Below are 20,356 nucleotides of genomic sequence, written 5' to 3'. Positions count from 1 at the left end.
ATATGATACATATTACTGTATGTATATGTAGTCACTGTTGGAGTTATGGCCTTTCAAGCATTGACTCCGCCATTCATAATAGTCCTTGGTCATGTGGAAGTGATATTGAAAGTTGCACTTACCTGATTTTAGCGAACTGCGATTTGAAAAATCAAAATAACCTGAGTCATGAGGCGAGTCCAGATGGGATTAATTCAAAATCAAGATGTTTGAGAGTCTCTTTTAGTCAGGTCAATATGGGAATGCCTCGTGAATATAGTAGCTAGGTCTTAAGAGATAGCATCGGAAAAATCAATATAGCATATGCGTGAGAAGAAGCTCTGTGTGTGCAAACTAGGCTTGAGAGGGCATAATCCTAAATTCCTGACAATTTAGTTTACTCATGGCATGTGCATAGGACAATTGATAGTGGGAAGCATTATGATAAAATGGATTTGCTTGATCAGAACTATGTACATGTGCAGAGAGGACCCCTGTATCCGCAAGAGTGCATATCCTTAAAGGGGCACATGTAATCTACTAAATATTCAGAAACCGAACAATTTATTGGTTCACTTTTAATAAATCAAGCATGTGCACCTGTTTAAGAATGTGGAACATGGGTTTGTTGGATTGACTTAAGAAAATGGTTTAAGGCTCTGAAGGGGAGTACTATACAATACACAATCTGAAGGGGCCAAATTTTCCTATTTGAATTTTTACTGGATACCAATCTAAGTGAATTTTTTATAAAATATTTTTTGAGAACTTTTTAATTTTTTATTATAAGAAAAAATGGATACAGAAATTTGTTTATAAAAAATTCCAATGTGTCCCAGTACACCACATGTGGGCCTTACATAGGATGCCATGTCATTTCCATTTGGATATGACATGGATAGTCTAAGTGGGTGTGAGGCCCTTGTTGGATGAATGGATAAGTGTGTCGTGCAAAATTAGGGCCATATGCATGTGTATACACATGTATTTATTGGTCGAGCCTAGATTTTTGTCATTCCGGCGCCCCGAATGTGCCTGGCTCAAAACCCCCTCTTAAACAACCGTGGGGCCCATGTGCGCATATGTGCATGTGTGCGAGGTACAGATTGGTACCAACAGTGAGAGGATTTTAAGTTGGTAAGGAGAGACTCAAACACCTACCTCACCGGTCGGGTTTGTGGGACGCTTCCGGGCCTTAAGCCCTCTTAGATCATTTCAAAAGGCCTCCGACTGTCCTTGCATCGCGGTTTGAATTCGGCTCCTTCACTTCACTGAGAAACACCAGGACACACATTGATAATGGTTTTCATAGTTCACCTCTTGTAAACTCCTCCTATTAGGTAATTATTAGCTAGACTGGGGGGATCTAGTTTGAAAGTTAGAGGGTTTGAGAGTAGATATAGGAGAAGAAGAAATAGAGGAGAGAAAGGAGGCAACTAACTCAAAAATTAGGCAGCCTTTTGGCATAACCTCTCTTAAGAGGTATTACCAAATACGAGAAAGATACTAAGCCTAAAGTCCAAGTATCTCGAAGGATTTTATGATAATGAAGTCTCCGGGTCTAGCCCATCGAGAAATCACTACCCAAAGAGCCTCCTAAAGGGAGTAACCAGAAAGAAATGGGTATAGAGAGAGAAAACAAGATAAGATGGAAGAAGAATAGAAAAGAGAGAAGAAAAAGGCGAGAGAGAAGATTTGTCAGAACCCAGACACTTAAAGGGGGATAGGAGGATGATCAGAGAGTCAAGCTCTCTAAGAAGTCGTCCCTCAAAGACCCTAACAAAAGTGTTTGAATTGGAGAGAAGAGAATGAAAGAAGAGATCAAGATAGAGGGAAAGAAGAGATCAAGACAGAGGGAAAGAAGAGGATGGAATATATAGCAGAAAGAGATGAGAAAGAAGAGGGGGACCTCTCACAACTAAATGCCTGAAGGGGGGTAGGAGGACGATCTGAGAGCCAAGCTCTCTACGAAGTCACCACTCAAAGACCCTAACTAAAGTGTGTGAGATGGAAAAGAGAGAGAGAGTGAAATGATGAGAGAATTTTAAAAGGTTAAGAAGCATAAAGAGAGAATACGAGAGGTATAGAGAGAAGTAGAATGAAAATGAGAGAGAGAGAGAACTTTAAAATTTAGAGAGACAAGATGAAAATAAGAAAGAGATAAATAGAGATGAAAGAGAATAGAAAGAAAGGTATTCACGAACCCGCTATAGGTATGTGAGAGGGGCGAAGAGAGAAGAGCAAGAGGGAGAGGAAGAGATAGGAGATGAGACATAAAGAGAGCATGAACTTGCTGTGGGTTCGTGAGAGGAAGAGAGAGAAGAGTGAGAGGGAGAGAGAGATAGGGAGTGAGAGAGAGAGATTGAGACCTCATGGACCTATTGTAGGTCCGTGTAAGAGAGAAGTGAGGAGAGATGGGGATGAGAGAGACGAGGGTCATGGACCCGCCTTGGGTCCGTTTGAGAAAGAGAGAAGAGAGTAAGAGGATGAAATAGATTGGGGGTGAGAGAGAAAGGATTCACGGACCCACTGTGGGTCTGTGTAAAAGATGAGAGAAGAGAGATGGGAGGGAGATGTGAGAAGTGTGAAGAAAGAAAGAGAGGAAAGAGAGAGTCAATGGCCCGTTGTGGGCCCGTGTGAGAGAGAAAAGGAAGAGAGGGGACTGAAGAGAAAAGGGAAAGAGAGAGAGAGGGTCACGGGCCCACCGTGGGCTCGTGAAGAGGAGAGAAGAGAGGAGAGGGGAGAGAAAGGAAAGAGAGATGGAGAGAGGGAAACACGGACCCGCTGCGGACCCATGGAGTAGAGAGAGTAAAGAGGGGAAGAGAGAGAGGGATCACGAGCCTATGGCAGGCCTGTAGAGAGAGTGAGGAAAGAGGGGGAGATAGAGAAAGGGGGAGAAGGAGAGAGGGAGCACAGACCCGCTGTGGATCCGTAAAAGGGTAAGAGAGAAAGAGAGAGAGGAGAGAGAAGAGAAAGAAAAGAGAAGAAAGATAGAGAAAAAGTGAGATAAATAAGAGAGAAAGAGAAGAGAGAAAGAAAAGAGAGAAGAGAAAGAAAAAGAAGAGAGAAGAGAGAGAAAGAAGAGAGAGGAGAGAGAGTGGACCAAGTACCTAGGGCTAGAGTCGGCATCTAGGTGCACCCTTGGAGGTACCTTGATTTCTTTTTAGAGAGAGGGCTTGACCCTTAAGATAGAGGGTTAGGGTCGAGGCTTGAGTGTACGTAAACATAAGTGGGTTAGGGTTATTAGGGTATATGATATAGGTAACTATGGAGTATAGTGTATGGAGTATAGTTAGTCTAAAGTGGTCTAGGGAGTAGGGAGTATGGTCTAGGGTGTAGGGTTGGTGTAGGGTAGTCTAGGGACTAGGGAGTATGATCTAGGGTGCAAAGATGGGTTTAGGTTAAGGTGTCTAGGGAGTATGGAGTAGATTGTTTGGGAGTTGGAGGTATTACGGGTATTCTTTCTCTGACCAAATGTTTTTCTCTCCTCTCTCCTGAGTTTGCAAATAAGCCATAAGCAAGAGCAATAGCTCAAAATTTTGATTGATCTTCTCACAATTTCCAAAACTAGGTTACAAATGACTAAATTTATTTATATAAGGAAGCCATAAAATATAGGTGGATGCTCAAAACTCATCAAAATTGTTAAAAAATAGACAATTAAATGAATAAAAACAAAATCCCGTTTTTGTCCAAAATGAACCATCCCTCTTGGAGGGGCCTCATGCCATCGCTATGCCTCAAGAAAGGTTTTGGACCTTTTCGGTGACAATTTGGATGAACAAACAAGGCAGAATTGCTACTCGCATTGTCACAAACATTTTGATGTCCATTATTTGGTTTGATTCGGTGTTTCGAAGTTGATCCCAAAATCTGGCCAAGTTCATGAACGTTTGAATTTTCGATCACCGGTGTAGAACCATTTATCCTGTCTTGAGTCTTATTTTTTATCATAAATTAAAGGAGACTCTGTCATGATTTTCGATCACCGATGTATAACAATTTATCCCGTATTGAGTCTTGTTTTTTATCACAAATTGAAGGAGACTCCATCAATATCATTTTGCAATAAAAAATCATTTGATTTTATCGTCGTTCAAGCACTTTCCAAATTGGGGAGGTCGCCGAAAAATGGGGTTCTGGTGACCTGAAAACTTGCCTTCTTTAGACTCAAAATTAAGTGGTCTTCGGTCTCCGATCACGCACAAATTCCACCTCCAAATGAAGCCTTTGGAAATACGGTTGCAACAGACCAATATTTGCAACGATCCGGTGTCGGGGGACCTCTTGAACAATGAGATTTCTCTCTTTAAAAATCTGCAATACATGAGTTTCAAACTCAACTTCTCTCTAGAAATTCTCCTATCTCGAGCATCGTCACGAAGAGTACCATATATCAAAATGAGCAGCTCGATGAACTCTTTGAACATATCGGAATTTAAGAGCAATTGGCCTTAAAACGAGAAAGTTATGGTCATCACAAGATAATATAGAAATTGAATGTGACAGGACATCACATGATAATCCGAAAATTGAATGTCACAGTTTCCATAAATGAAAACTGTTTATGGAAACTAGTTCACTGAGGCTGCACCAGAGGCATCGGTAATAGGGCTTTAGTTGTAATGTTCATTTTCAGCATGATAGGAACTGAAATTGCAAACTGAGTTTCATTCTAATTAGCTTTAAACTTGTCGGATTGTGATGAAACTTAACGAATATCCTTAGGGAATCCAAAGCTACATTCCCATCCATTTTCAGGCCAATATGACACTTTTTCGAGTTTACCTAAAATTAGGCTTATTTCTATAGTGCTTCCATGGTCCGCAGGCGTTTTTAGTACTTGCGAGACTAGGTTGCGACTTGCTCCTTCCTTATTTGTGCCAGGGATACTAATGCATCAAAAATACCATATAACATTCATGAGAAAATTTATTTTCTTAATAATTATTAATATTGTGAAAAATATCAACCAATGATTTTTGAGGGTCAAAGACGCTTTGAGCGTGTCTTGATTTCCTATTGGCTTAATAGTAAAGATTATGACGCATTGTGTAAGATGTTGTCTCTTAGTGAGCGTAAATATTCATCAAGAGATAGAATATAAGTTTTGAAAAGAAAATATAGTGAGAAAGTAGTGGGATGCCCCACATGTCGATTTTGAAATCAAGGGACATGATCAAGTTTTGATAAAAGGAATGGTGATTAATGGTATCCAAAGAAACTAGAGTTTAACTTATCCAAAAGAAAGATACTATGGTTTTTAATGTCAAAAAGAGAATAGAAAAATTTGGAAGGCATTTTGGGTACTTGATGATATTGTTGTTTAAATGTCACCCATCCTATGATTGCCATGGATGGTGATGAGCGTGGCTAGAATTAAAGTCTCTCTCAACTCTTGGATAACTCAATTAATGGCTTAAATTAAATTTAGAGTTAAGACCACATTTGAACTACCAATATAAACACCTCAATCTTAACTCATTTTACTCTTTTCAATGCACACTTGGGGGTCGTTTGGGTACTTGGAAATCTATTACGTGACAATCTATTATAAGGAAATATAAGATTTTCGGTAGGAAAATTACCCGATATTTTCCCAAAAATCATGAAATACATTACCGTAATAAAAGGTGAAAAATCTATTACGGGCTAGGCGGGTAATCTTTGAAAATCTTTCGCGTGCGTCTCTTTGCCCTATCCCCCATTTAATAAAATGCCAACCCGCCTACTCTTTTTAATAACTAGTTTGCATAAGTGGCTCCATCTCTCTTTAAGCTTCCATTTTTTTTTTTTTAAGCCCTTTTTATCTTTAAGCCCCTTTCATCTCATCTGGACTTTTTCATTTTTTTGTTTAAGCCCCTTCTTTCATCTGGTCTCTCTCTTTAGCATGTCCATTCTTTTTAGCATACCTAATCAATGAGAAATTACACAACCCACTTATAATAAAAAATTTCACCCAACATAATCCTCAAAAATTTCACCCAACATAATCCTCATAAGAGATTACCAAACACCAAACCTTTTAGTTTACTAATGAAACTTCTTTCCATTTTTTAATTTGTACTATGAAGATTTTTAATTTGGTATCATAAATTTATTGATAGACATTTGAAAGACTTCTATACAAAATAAATAAAAATAAGGCTTATCACAATAAAAATATGTTATTCCAATCATATTATTCCAGTGACTTATCATGTTGAAACCAAAAAACAAGGCTTATAACAATAAAAACATGTTATTCCAGTCATATTATTCCAATGACTTATCATCATGAACCCAAAGTCTAATTATGTTAGAAGACATGTGATTCCATGTAAGTGCCAAAGGCATGCAAAATAATTAAGAAATTATGTGATGATAATTTTAGAATGGTACAAGTTATTATTAGAAAATCTTTTTGGAATGGTGATGATGTTATTATTAGAAAATCCTTTTGGAATGATGTGATGAAGACTTTAATTACGCATTTCAGTGGAATTTTGTGACAAAAAAAGAGAGAATGATAGTTTACAGATAAGTGCTGGTAAATGTTGGTAATGCATTTTCCATACTTCTTCCAGACATAGCCAAACAGTAGCAATATATTTCTCAAGTTGCATCTAAATATTACCCAAACAGTAACAATCCATTTGCAGGTAATGTATTACACACTAATGTATTACGCCAGTAATATATTTTATAGACAATATATTTCTAGGTATCCAAATGACCCCTTGAGATTTAGAACAAAACTAAGAAAGTGGCACGCCTGTCTCATGGTATACCTCCTTCCTTCATTCTCTTCATGAATGAATAGTGCATTAAAGAAGAGTGAATAATGCATAGCCCCATTAAAGGTTCCATGTCTCTTCACCGTGGCTTCACTTCTACATCATTTACGAGACCAAACCAGCTAAAAAATCATTCAAAACAATAAGGTTCAGCTGCACTTTTGATCGTTTTCTTGAGTTCCTCTTCAAGCTAGGGTGTGTAGTGTTGCACGCATAGTCTTTTGAAATAGTTTTCAACACTTTATCTACCACATCTAGTGAATTTTTCCTTGCTGATTTTTTGGAGATCTTTGGTCATAAAAGTGAGCATTTGAGTTCCTCATAAGTCTATTGCAGTGCCCTCTGGAAGTCCCTCTTATACTTATCATGTGTTGTACTCAATTGTGCATTTTCTTACATTTTCATCTAAGTTCCACTCTCTGTCTCCCATATAGATTTCATTTATTATTTCGCACATGTGATTCACTAGAAGGCCATTTCTTTTGATTATGATTAATAGAGTTGATATGTACCTTGATGTGGTATAAGTTTATAGATTCAATTTAAGCCTCAAAATCTTACGCTACTGGTGGAGAGTTTGAACAAGGGTTGTATTTAAAACCATAGGGGTTATCCCGGTACCTTGAGAGCATTAATCGACTTCCCAAGCCAATCTAATCTAGTTCACTTATTTTGACTTCGTTTTATTGAATTGAAATGTTTATGTAATAAAGAAGCATCATACGTAACAAAGAAATGCATTAGTTTGATGTAATTTTGAGTTTATTGAATTTGTACTTGTCAAGTGAGTATGAATAGTTGTCTAGGATCTTAAAGTCCTTTTTTATTTATTTATAGGGAGTGTAGCCCTAGGGGTTTCCCCAAGGCACCTCTGATGTAAATTTCATGTACTGAGGAAAAGTCTTGTGTGGTACCCTTAGTGCTACAAGGGTTACCACTATCCCAAGAAAAGGCAAGTAGGGTCATCACTATCCATTAATAAGTTGGACAGTTACGGAGAGGGTAAGACCATCCAATTGTGACATGACTTCAATTGTATATCTCTCTTAGTCTCTCTCTTTCCATGTAAAATCTCTTGCTTCAATGGAGAACCATACGAGCTACAGCCTCAAGGTCTATTATGCAAGATCAAAACTTAAGAATTCCTTTCAACGCGGTTGCCAAATGAAAATTCACTTATCTAGAAATACATTATCATTATCATTATCAGGCCTTTTCCCAATTAACTGAGGGTATCTGCAAATGCACATCTATGTATAAATATTTAAGATCCATTTCCCAACTGAGGGGATGTACGATCCATTTCCCAACTGAGGGTATCTGCAAATGCACATCTATGCATAAATATTTGCGATCCTTATTAACCACTGCAGTGGAAAAAGGTCGTTTTCACTGAGACCTACATGTCCAATGTATTTCTCACAAGGAGGATAATAATTATCTCATGTAAGGAGAAGATCCGGTCTTCCAAAAGAGAAAGGCCACTTTTATCCAACTTATTATAATTATCTAACAACAAAACTTTAGTGAATAACACGCCCATCTACCTCTACAATGTTCTAAGAGGAACGGTCCTACGTATTTTGAATATACGGAGTTGGTGTGTATCTAATTTTTTAACCATCTACTTTATAAATCTAAAAATCTCAAATACCACTGACTTGGATAGCCTGTCATGAGTTTTAATGATTCATTTTTTTGCTTTTTCTTCCCTTTCTTTCTTTAACCCCTTGAAACCGTATGTTTTATTTTCTCTCCCCTTTTAAGTCCACCAATCCCCCTTCTCTCTTCCCCCTTTTAAAAGTTTCCTCCATGTGTCTAATGCTTTCACCTTTCTCTCCTCTCTCTCTCTCATGGCCATTGTGAGTACTCCTTCAAGGAGCTTGTGAAATGAACATAGAACTAACGAACAATTGTTTGCAGAAGATCTAAACCCGATGGGTTGATTTTTTTGGTAAATAAAGTAGGAAAAAATAGAATTAGCAACATGCAAACAAAACAAAATAAAATAGAAAAAATAAACACTAGAATTTATGTGGTTCATCACAGATGTGACTACATTCGCGGGCGAAGACGAACGACGTTCCACTAAATCAAAGAAAGAAAATTATAAAGCACTTACAAATTACAAATCACTTACGATGTTCCACTAAATCAAAGAAAAAAAATTACAAAGCACTTACTGGAAAAAAATAGATATACAAAATTGAATCTCCCACCAAGCCTTCTTCTCTCTATAACTTTCTATCTACAAAATACCGAAAAGTTTTCTCTATTAAGTTTTTCTCTATTTTTTTGGCACTTTCCCTCTCTATAAAAACAACTTAATAAAGAAAAACAACCCCCAAATAATAAGTACGTGAAGCCTCCTAATATTTTTCCTGTCTTTTAAGTCTTCTAACTTTATCTCTTCAACTTGTAGACCTATATATCTATCCAAACGTATGGACTTACCCATAAATCCTAAATAATAGGCACTACCCAATTAAAGAGATTCACATCGTCCGCCTTCTCTATACGTGCCCACCTATGCGCTCATCTTGGCAATACATTAGCCAAGTTCAAACTTAGCTTAAACTTCTAAAATGGAACCATCTTTTAGTTTGAACTTCTAAAATGGAACCATTTTTTTCAGCATATCCGTAACATTCTTCTTGTAAACCCATTTACATCCAATGACTCTCTTGTCTTCAAGAAACTTCATGATATCTGAAGTTTGATTCTTCTGAATATACTCCATTTTTTTATCCATGATATCACTCCACCTGCTACTATCAACATCTTGTGTTGCTTACTTAAAAGTGGATAGCTATTGGCTGAGTTTGATTCTTCTGAATATATTGCATTTTTTTGTTCATGATATCACTCCACCTGCTACTATCAACATCTTGTGTTGCTTCCTTAAAAGTAGATAGCTATTGACTTGTGGTAACCAATGCACAATCCACCATGTCATCAAAATTGTGCCGCACTACTGTCCTTTTCATTCTCTTTATTTTTCTAAGCCAATGCTCTTCTACATGTGGAGTAGGCTCAATGACCTCCTCATGGTCAACATCTTCCTCCATTATTTCATAGCAGACTTTTTGACAAATATTTTGGAGTATTTACTGGAGTTGCCAACTCTATCTCAACTGCATCACTGTTGACGCGGTTTTCTTTTTTTGTACCCTTTTGAGTGTACTTTGACATGATAGACTCATCAAAATATTATAACTGATAATAAACATAAGTGAGTTAGGATCTGGGCACCACATTCTATAGGCGTTAGTTGATGGCGTGGTGGCCTGCCTACAGTAGTCATCTTTCAATACGCAGGGGGATCCAATCGCAAACCCTTTTTTATCTCTTAAGAGCAAATAATGATAACCTATATATAAAATGGAGGCTGCTATTGTTACTACCGCTATGTGGCTTGCTGGTTAGTATTGAGGTTGTGAGTTCCATTCTTATAGGGGCGATATTTTTTGTAACTCTATTTTTTTTAATAGTTTGAATCTAATTTGGAGTTATTTATTCTATAACTCTCTTAAAAAATATATTTTTTACCTCTATATTTATATTTCTTAATGGCTTTGGATTTATTTTTTTAACTCTATTTTTCTTAGTGGCTTGGATTTATTTTGGAGTTCTTTTTTTCATAACTCTCTTTAAAAAATAAAAATGGAAAAAATAATCAATATAAGACAATTTTGATACCATCAAGAAAAAATCATTGATATAAGACAATTGCTTAGAAAAAATATTGAGAAATTAGAGAGAAATAATAAAATTTGCAAATCAATTGTGGGATTTTGAAGCTTATATCAATAGATTTAAGACAAATAATAATAATAAAACATTATTGAGTAATTAAGGAGAAGTAACAAATTTGGTGGAACTTTTACTGTTAATCGATATTATCTCTATGATGCACTAAATCAATCGATATTGCAGCAAAAAGCTGCAAATAGTATGGGGTTTTCAAGTTATTTCAATATCTTAAAAAACATAATAATAATAATAATAATAATAATAATAATAATAATAATAATAATAATAATAACAATAATAATAATAATAATAATAATAACAATAATAATAATAATAACAATAATAACAATAATAATAATAATAACAATAATAATACTCAGAATACATTGATGCCTGGCATAAAGTATTTGCTCTCCAAAATAATAATAGTTCTCACACCTGATTTATCCAAATTAAAATGCATGTCCTTGAGACATTCCCCAAGTGGTTTTGAAACTGGTTCTTAATCTGGGGCTCAGGCTCCCAAATTCTTCCTCAAAGCCTACAAGTATCTCAAGCTAAATTTGTTGAATTCAATGGAAAGGATCCCAATATAGACTACCACCTATACTTCATGGCTATTTACCAAATACTATGGATTATGAAGTGGCACTATGAAATATCTGAGATTACAACTAACAATTTTGAATATATCCCAAGATTGGGAAAAAAGATCTTTATAAAATGGTGGGATGTATTTGAAAATAAAGCCCTAGAACCTGAGAAAATAATATTGAAGAAAATACCAGGGTAAGCCCAATATGAAAACCTAAATAATTTTTCAGAATGCATCAATAAAATGAAAAAACAAAACCCGCAGGCAACCAAGGAGGAATTAAAGAAACAATTATTACAAATGTTTGAAGGAGAAGCAGATAATATGACACTCTCTTCTCAAAATGAAGACGATGCTGATATAGGAATGGAGGATGAAGAACTTCTACAAAGGCCCGACTATGGAGAACTTTCACAAAAGGCCGAATAAAGTTTGAAGACCCGGTGAAGGCCCTATAAAATCCAAAATACTTGTCTCCCACTTGAATAAAAGAGATTCCCTCTGTCTACTTGTCTCCCACTTGAACAAAAGAGATTCCCTTTGTCCACCGAACAGTGCCTCCACCGACACCACAGTACCTCCACCGACAACACAGGGCCTCCACTGACACCACAGTACCTCTACCGACAGCACAATGCCTCCACTAACATCATCCGTACTTCCAACTAGCCACAGTAAAGCACCACTTGCCAAAAAGATATTATTAAAGATGCAGACTTATACAAAATATTGAATAATTCTTTGAGTTCCGGACTCTATAAAAGGAAGAAGAAGTCCTCGCAAGAGAAGCAAGTCTGAAGAGGAGCCTTAAGAGATCAGCTCCCTGCTTCACCCACTTCCATCCCTCATCTTCTCCTTCCCTCTTCTCTTTTTGTGTATACTCTTATTTCTTACCTAGTTCTACACTTTCCTTTGTAGACTTACTGGAAGTTGTACTTCTTTCAACTCTGTAAATACTTCGGGTAACTGTTTTTGTACCCTATTTTGTACATTATTAACTTTTTCTTTTCTTCAATTTGTTTATATGGTTATTTATAATGTTTTCTATGCGGGTAGTCTGTTTTTCTAAAGAGTGAAGATATAGATTAGTATAATTATTTTGTTATATTATATGTGGAAGTAGTTCAATTTTATGGATATGTTCTCCTTGAATTATTTTATATGGTGAAGCTCTAGATTCTAGCTGTCCTTTGTTTATGATAAGAGATTTTTCAGGGGGATGTATACTTCTTCACTTCCTTCTGTTGTCTCGAAAGTCTGATATTGACTTTCAATAGTATTTATTTTAAAGTCTGGCATAGAGTACCCTTTTTCTTTGAGAGTAGCTTTTAGCCAGTCAAAGTATTTAATATTCTGTTTGTGTTCTTTTAAAAATTTATTATATCTTTTATGGCACTTATCTATTAATTTTTTCGGAAAAGTTTGTAACTACCAATTTCTTATTTGTTCATTTTGTGCTGATAGGTAATCATTTTCTAAATATTCTAAGTTTATTTTTTCTTTTTTCTGCATGGTCAAAACCTGCAGGTCTAAATCAGACAGGGTAACTTCATTGGTTGAAGGGCTAGGATCTATTGGCTGGTATAGGGGTAAATGAATATTACTAGTTGTTCTGGACAATCCTTGTATTCTAGGTTCATCGCTTATTGATGAGGTGGAGGATCTTGAAGGAGTAGGTATCCTTCTTGATCGTTTGATTGTACTGTCATCCAGTATGTTTAATCTAATTCTTCGACTAGAATTGAAATGTAGTTCAATATCTCCATCTGGATGTTCAATTATTTGTTTGGGGGTATTTACATATGCTAGGTATTGTTGATTTTCGTTATGGATGGTCCAAGTTTTTGGCAGATTTATTTGGGACCAATCTACTGACTTTGGAATTACTGTATTTGATTTTTCCATGTTTGTCTGGAAAAATACAGTCTGACCTTTTGTATCAATTTGTAATACGTTTGGGCTAAGCGTATTCATTACTTTATAGCAAATCCTGTATATTAAAGCAATGTTTTGAGATCTTGGATTCATATCAAATCCATGAGTTTTCAAATTAAGTGTAAGGACCTTAAAAAGGTTGGGATCACTTAAAGATACCGAAAAATTAGGAAAACAATTGAAATATACCGGACCACTATACAGACTTGATTCTACTATTTCTAATAATGAATCTGTAAATTTATTGTGACGACTATCTCGTAGACATAGCAATATTGAATTATTTAGTCCTAATCTTGTAAGAGGTTTAATTGCTACTTGTATTAGTCCTATATGCAAATATTTATAATTTTTATTTTTATGTGATTGAATTATTTTATTTGATAATAATTGAAAACTTTCCTGTTCACTGGTGACTGATAAACTTTGTTCAACTGTTTTGATAGCATAACCTACTTTTAGATCAAATGTTCCCTTTTTATATATATCAGTTATTGGGATTTTAGGAATATTCCAATTCTGTATCTGTTTTTCTATATTTTCAATTACTATTTCTTCTTTATTTTTAATTCTTAATGTGCTACTAGTTGGAGCTAAAGTCTTAATAAAATTTTCCATTTGGAGTTACGGATAATGACTCTAGGCAACCTCTTATGTCTCTGCGACCTCAGCGGCTCTTCCTGGCCTTAACGGTCAATTGGATTGGGCGCCAATGGTCTTAAATCTCAGACTAACTTCCTAAATGGATAAATTTTATTAAGTTGCTAGACTTTAGGATTTTAAGTCCAACAACTTAAAGCACTATGCTACTGTGGAACTATGGTACTATGGCTCTGATACCAACATAACCAAGACCGATTTTAAACAACATAACCAAGACACTATTCTCAATAGAAATATTCAACTAAACAGTTTAACAAATTTTAGATAAAGTAAAACAAGTATTATCACAAATACAGAGAAGGGAGATATGTCTAAAATTATCCAACTAGTATGTATAATACCTCAAATTTTAATACTGAAAATAAACTTTATTTGTATAACACACAATAACTAATCATTTATTGATATCAGGATTATGATACAGAAATACAGAAAATTACAAGACTTACTGAGAGCAAATACAGAAACTATGAAATAGTTCCATTTGTCAGGGCAGTAACTAGGAAGAGAACTGAGATTACAGTCGCACATCTATTTTACAGAAACATGAAAGTACAAAATAGGGTACAAAAACAGTTACCCGGAGTATTTGCAGAGTTCAAAGAAGTACAACTTCCGGTAGGTCTATAGAGGAAAGTGTAGAACTAGGTAAGAAGTAAGAGTATATACAAAAAGAGAAGAGGGAAGGAGAAGATGAGGGATGGAAGTGGATGAAGCAGGGAGCGGATCTCTTAAGGCTCCTCTTCAGACTTGCTTCTCTTGCGAGGACTTCTTCTTCCTTTTATAGAGTCCGAAACTCAAAGAATTATTCAATATTTGTATAAGTCCGTATCTTTAATAATATCTTTTTGGCAGGTAGTGCTTTACTGTGGCAAGCTGGAAGTACGGATGGTGTTAGTGGAGGCACTGTGCTGTCGGTGGAGGTACTGTGGTGTCGGTGGAGGCACTGTTCGATGGATAGAGGGAATCTCTTTTGTTCAAGTGGGAGACAGGTAGACAGTGGGAATCTCTTTTATTCAAGTGGGAGACATGTATTTTGGATTTTATAGGGCCTTCACTGGGTCTTCAAACTTTATTCGAGCTTTTGTGAAAAGTCTCCATAGTCGAGCCTTTGTAGAAGTTCTTCATCCTCCATTCCTGTTTCAGCATCGTCTTCATTTTGAGAAGAGAGTGTCATATTATCTGCTTCTTCTTCAAACATTTGTAATAATTGTTTATTTAATTCCTCCTTGGTTGCCTGCGGGTTCTGTTTTTTCATTTTATTGATGTATTCTGAAAAACTATTTAGGTTTTCATATTGGGCTTGCCCTAGTATTTTCTTCAATATTATTTTCTCTGGTTCTAGAGCTTTATTTTCAAATACATCCCACCATTTTATAAAGATCTTTTTTCCCAATCTTGGGATATATTCAAAATTGTTAGTTGTATTCTCAGATATTCCATATTGCCACTTCATAATCCCTGGTATTTGGTAAATAGCCATGAAGTATAGGTGGTAGTCTATATTGGGATCCTTTCCATTGAATTCAAAAAATTTAGCTTGAGATACTTGTAGGCTTTGAGGAAGAATTTGGGAGCCTGAGCCCCAGATTAAGAACCAGTTTCGAAACCAATTGGGGAATGTCTCAAGGATAGGCATTTTAATTTGGATAAACCAGGTATGAGAACTATTATTATTTTGGAGAGCAAATACTTTATGTCAGGCATCAATGTATTCTGAGTATTTGTAATATTTATTGTGAAATTCTTGAGCCTGTAACTTTTTTCCTCGGAAGGGATCTGAGCCCCAATCACTGTATGACAATATTTTTCTAATTTGAAGCTTTGAGTAGGCAATTATATTTATATTCCGCTGGTAAAAATGTACCAGGGTGATTGAGCCTGTCTCAAGTAAAATAGCTTCATACCATTCACGGGTTTTATTCCCATTAGATGGGTTTAAATTGTTCATAAGATAAAGGTTGGCAATTTTATTTGGGTCGGTTGCCCAATGGACATCTTCTATAATGGTATCTATCGTGAAAGTGGTTTCTTCAAATTGGGATTTTCCGGATGAATATACTTTATTTGGGATTGGTGATTGGATAAATACTGGAGTCTGAGTCTGGGTTTGGTCTTTGCTTATTTGGCTAGAGTATTCTAGATAAGATGCAGGTGACAAAGGTGGATAGCTCATTATTGGGGATTCTACAGGTGAGGATGGAACTATTTCCATTTTGGCTTTTCCTTTGTTTTGGGGATTAGGATTTGTATTTGTATTTGTATTTGTATTCATATTGATATTAAATTTTTGCTGTGGCTGTGGCTGTTGTTGGTCCTCCTCCTCTCTGTCCCCCCTGCAAAAATTATCGTGTGAGAAAATCAGGAAGGTGATTATCAGTACCAGGGAGATGTTCAATAGTAAAGTCAAAAGAGGAAGGAATAGCTTGCCAACGAGCAAAGATTTGTTTAGAAATCAGATTTTTGACATCTTTAAGCAAGATGTCTTTGGCTGCTTTACAATCAGTTCGTATTAAAAATGTTGTATTGAGGATATCACTCTGGAATTTAGTAACGCAGTGGCCTATTGCTAATATTTCCTTTTTTATAGTGGAATAATTTTGTTGTGTACTATTCCATGCTTTGGATGTGAACCGAACTAGTTGTTCTCTATTATCAATTCTTTGTTTGAGTATTCCTCCGAATCCGAGTTCGGAGGCATCAAATTTTATAATTTTAGAGGCATTTGGATCAGCTAATACTAAACAAGGTAATCCTTTTGCTTTACCTTTGAGGTGTTGGACTGCAAGAGTATGTTTATCCGTCCATTTCGGCGGATTCTGTTTTAATCTTTCATATAAAGGTCTAGCTATGATAGCTAAATCTTTAATGAAATCAGCAATATAGTTTAAGCATACTAAGAACCTTTGTAGTTCTGTTTTATCAAGAATAATATCAGGAAATTTGTCTGCAAATTCTATTGCTCTATCTATTGGAACAATGGTTCCTTGAAATATGTTATGGCCTAAGAATCTAATTTTTGTTTGGCATAAACTCATTTTTCTAGCAAAAACAACCAAACCTGCATTTTTGACCGCGTCAAGAAAGCATTGAGATGCTTGAAGTGCTGCTGAATATCTTTTGAAAAAATCAAGACATCATCTATATATACAATCATAAATTTTGTATAAGGATTAAAAACATCATTCATAATTTTCTGGAATTCAGACGGGGTATGTTTTAGTCCAAAAGGCATTACATTCCATTCATATTAGCCAAATGGAACATTCAAAGCTGTTTTATATCTATCTTTTTCATTTATTTGAATTTGCCAATATCCTGACTTTAAATCGAATTCTGATAATATACATGCATTCAGTAATCTATCTAGTAAGTCTTTTTTATTAGGTATTGGGTACCTGATCCATTTTACTACTTTATTGAGAGGTTTATCATTTATTACTAGTCTAGGTACTCCTCGTTCCTTTTCAGCAACATTCTCTACATAGAATGCTGCACAACTCTAGGATGATGAACTTTTTCTATTTAAACCCTTTTTTAAAAGTTCATCTATTTTTTTTTTACATATTTCTAAAAGTCTTGAGTTCATTTGTATGGATCTTGCTTTTGTAGGGATTTTACTGTTAGTAAACCCATCTTCATATGGTAGGCTTACCATGTGTTTTTTCCTATTCCAGAAGGCACTTGGTAGTTCATTACAAATTTCTTGTTCTATTTGTCTTCTAATAGTCTCAATTTTTTCTTTTATTTCTGGAAGTAGTAGATGATTTTCTATTTGTTTATATTTGACTTCAGTTTTTAAAAAACATAAGAAATTTTCTTTATTTTTGATAGTCTGTTTAATATTATTGATTTCTTTTACTTTTGGTTTTTCTATAAACTCAAATTTAACTTTGTGACCATCTAGATTTGCTTCTATTATGTATTGTCTATTTTTAGGGGATAGAGTAGATTTAAAAATGGAGTAATATTACTGCTTGACTTAATCCTTTAACCATAATAAGAAGTATATCAAAGCCGTTACTATTGTTGCATACAGCTGCGTTTGATAATTTATAATTAATTATAAGTTTACTACCATCAGCAGTATTAAGTATTTGAGTAGTTTTATCGAAATATTTTGTGGGGACTAAACCTTCATTTATGCAATTTAAATCAGCTCCAGAATCAATTAATGCTAATGATTGAAAGCTGTATTCATTTTGTATTACTATTTGTACTAGAGTGTACCATTTTTGAGTAATAACCTTATCTATTATATCTAAATGATTTTCTTGTATTTTCTCATTTTCTGTTTTTGAAATTCTTGATGACTCAGGTTTATCTATTATAGTTTTATTTAATAGATTTTCAAATTCTAGTTCTTCATTAGATTCAGGTTCAGAGAATTCTGTAGCCATTTCTAGTATTCTAATTCTATTTTTTAATTGTTGTACTTCTGTTTTTACCTCATTAATTTCTTGTTTCAACTCTGCTAGTTTTGTTTCTCTTTGTATAACTTCTCTTTTATTCATTCGTTTAAGAATTTCGGATGGACTATATTCCTGGGGTTTTATTAATTGAGGTGATTTAGTTTTGGTCTTAGCTACTTGTACATATTGGGTTATTGCTTCTCTTTTTTCTTCGGGATCGGATATTTTATCTATTAAATCAACGATAAAATTTTCTTCTTTGGTAAGAGTCTAGCAGAAACAATCTTGCATCTGCTCATCTATGTCTGAACTAGTTTCAGATTCAGAGCAATTACGTACTGAATGTTCATCTTCTATTTTCCCAATTAATGAATCATCATCAGACGTTTCAGAATCATTGTCTGATTGGTTTTCTATTTGGATAATATTGTATAATTGATTTTTTGTTTCTTCGTCTAAACTTCGAGCATCAATTTTTCTTTTTATCCTACAATTACTTTTGTAATGTCCAACCCTGCCACATTTATAGCAGACTGACAGTCTCTTTTTTCCTTGTTTACCTTTTGAAGAAAATCTTTTAATAAATTTATTCTTTTGTTTATGTTCCATCCTCTGAGATTCTTTTCTCTGAGGCTTATATTTTCTATGTCGAGAGGATTTTTTATATTCTTTATTAGAAGAAGGATTTATACTATACCTGAATTGTTCACAAAAGTCTCCTAATTTTTTCTTTCCTGTCATTTTTTGTTTATCTAATTGTCTTTTTAATTTTAGATCAGTGCATAAAGCTATGCCTTCTGCACAAATTTTTGCAGATAATTCTCCTAATGTATATTGGGAATATGGGATTATACCATTATTTTTATTTTTTAATCTATTTTTGACCTTTTCGGCAAAAAAGTAAGGTAATCCAACTATGAATTTCTTTTTCCAATGGTCTGCACTGCTGCTTTTTCTTAACAAAAGTCTAGAGAAGAACACGTATTTGTTCCATTTGTAGTGAAAAAGAGTAGGGCATCTTAGGTTAGACAGCAGATCCTCAGATCTAGCCTCTAGTAAGGATGTGCTTCGAATTTTATAATAGATAGAAAAATAGATTTTGTAATTTTTTATTAGTTCATCGATATTGCCTCTTTGATGCACTAAAAATTGGAGCAAAAAAACCACTGATATGTAGATGGCTTTTGAAGATGATTTCAAAGGATTCAAAACGGACTACAAATAAGAAAAAATTGTTGATTAATTAGAGAAAAATAGATTGGGCGATTTTTGGACTACCTATTTGATGCACGAAATCAATCAATCTTGGAGCAAAAAAAACCATAGATATGTAGAGAGCCTTTGAAAATGATTTCAAAAGCTTCAAAACAAACTAAAAATCAGAAGAAGAAAAAAGAAAAAAAATTGTTTAGTAATTAGAGATAATAATTGATTTGCCCATTTTTTGATATTACCTCTTTGATGGACGAAATCAGCCGATCTTGGAGGAAAAAAGCCATGGATCTGTAGAGGGCTTTTGAAGACGATTTCAAAAGCTTCAAACAAAACTAAAAATCAGATTTAAAAAATTGTTGAGTGATTGATTTGACAGTTTTTAAAATATTACTTCTTTGTTGCACGAAATCAGGCAATAATGGTAAAACAAAACCACGGATTTTAAGAGGAATTTTGAAGTTGATTTCAAAAGATTCAAAACAAACCAAACCTCATCCAATTTGGTGTAGAAATGGGATAAAATAAATAGGTTTGACAGGAAAAATTTTTTGCACAAAGAACTCTTTGATGCGAGAAATCAGTCAATAATGGCGAAACGAAACCACGATCTGTAGAGGGATTTTGAATCTGATTTCAACAACTTTGAAACAAATCAAACCTCATCCAATTTGGTATAGAAATGAGATAGAACATAGAGGTTTGGCGGGAAAAAAAATCGCACAAAAAAACCTAAATTCGAATAATTTCATGGCGAAAACTTGTTTGATTTGGGATTTTATGCCACATCGTATCATATAAATTATATTGTTGTTAAACACAGAAAGGCTTCCAATAATCTATCAAAATCAGTCCAAAAGATCGACACACAGTTCAGGAAATTTTCCAATATTTGAAAACCAAGTTTTCATAGCGAAAATGGAAAATGTAGGGTGATTCTTGATGGTTTGGGACGAGTTTTTGAAAATCTCTCCGAGTCATGTTCATTTGATGGATATAGAAGCACTTGTACGGTTGACTCAGGCCTACTC

General features: G+C 34.8%; 1 protein-coding gene across 26 annotated transcripts in view; it reads left to right on the top strand.

The window, feature by feature from the left end:
* The window catches only part of LOC110007463 (uncharacterized), a 45,376-nt gene extending 29,064 nt beyond the window's left edge, over positions 1-16,312 (top strand). Inside the window, exons 1-5 of one of the 26 annotated variants that reach the window (XR_016052532.1) lie at positions 12,075-12,775; positions 14,561-14,732; positions 15,257-15,359; positions 15,835-15,894; positions 16,067-16,312. Coding sequence is in view for 1 of the 26 variants with exons in the window: in XM_020668625.2 (XP_020524284.1) it covers positions 12,614-12,692; positions 14,557-14,693; positions 15,835-15,894; positions 16,067-16,102 (312 nt within the window). In the remaining 25 variants the exon portion in view is untranslated. The other 25 variants (XR_016052534.1, XR_016052535.1, XR_016052529.1 and 22 more) reach the window with 25 other exon arrangements.
* The last annotated feature ends 4,044 nt before the right edge of the window (positions 16,313-20,356 follow it).

Source organism: Amborella trichopoda, chromosome 3 (assembly GCF_054954075.1).
Source record: "Amborella trichopoda isolate Santa Cruz 75 chromosome 3, AtrichopodaSantaCruz75HAP2 v2.0, whole genome shotgun sequence".
In the NCBI taxonomy this organism is placed as follows: Eukaryota; Viridiplantae; Streptophyta; class Magnoliopsida; order Amborellales; family Amborellaceae; genus Amborella; species Amborella trichopoda.
The sequence above is the reverse complement of the archived record's forward strand: the minus strand, read 5'-3'. Positions and strand labels throughout refer to the sequence as shown.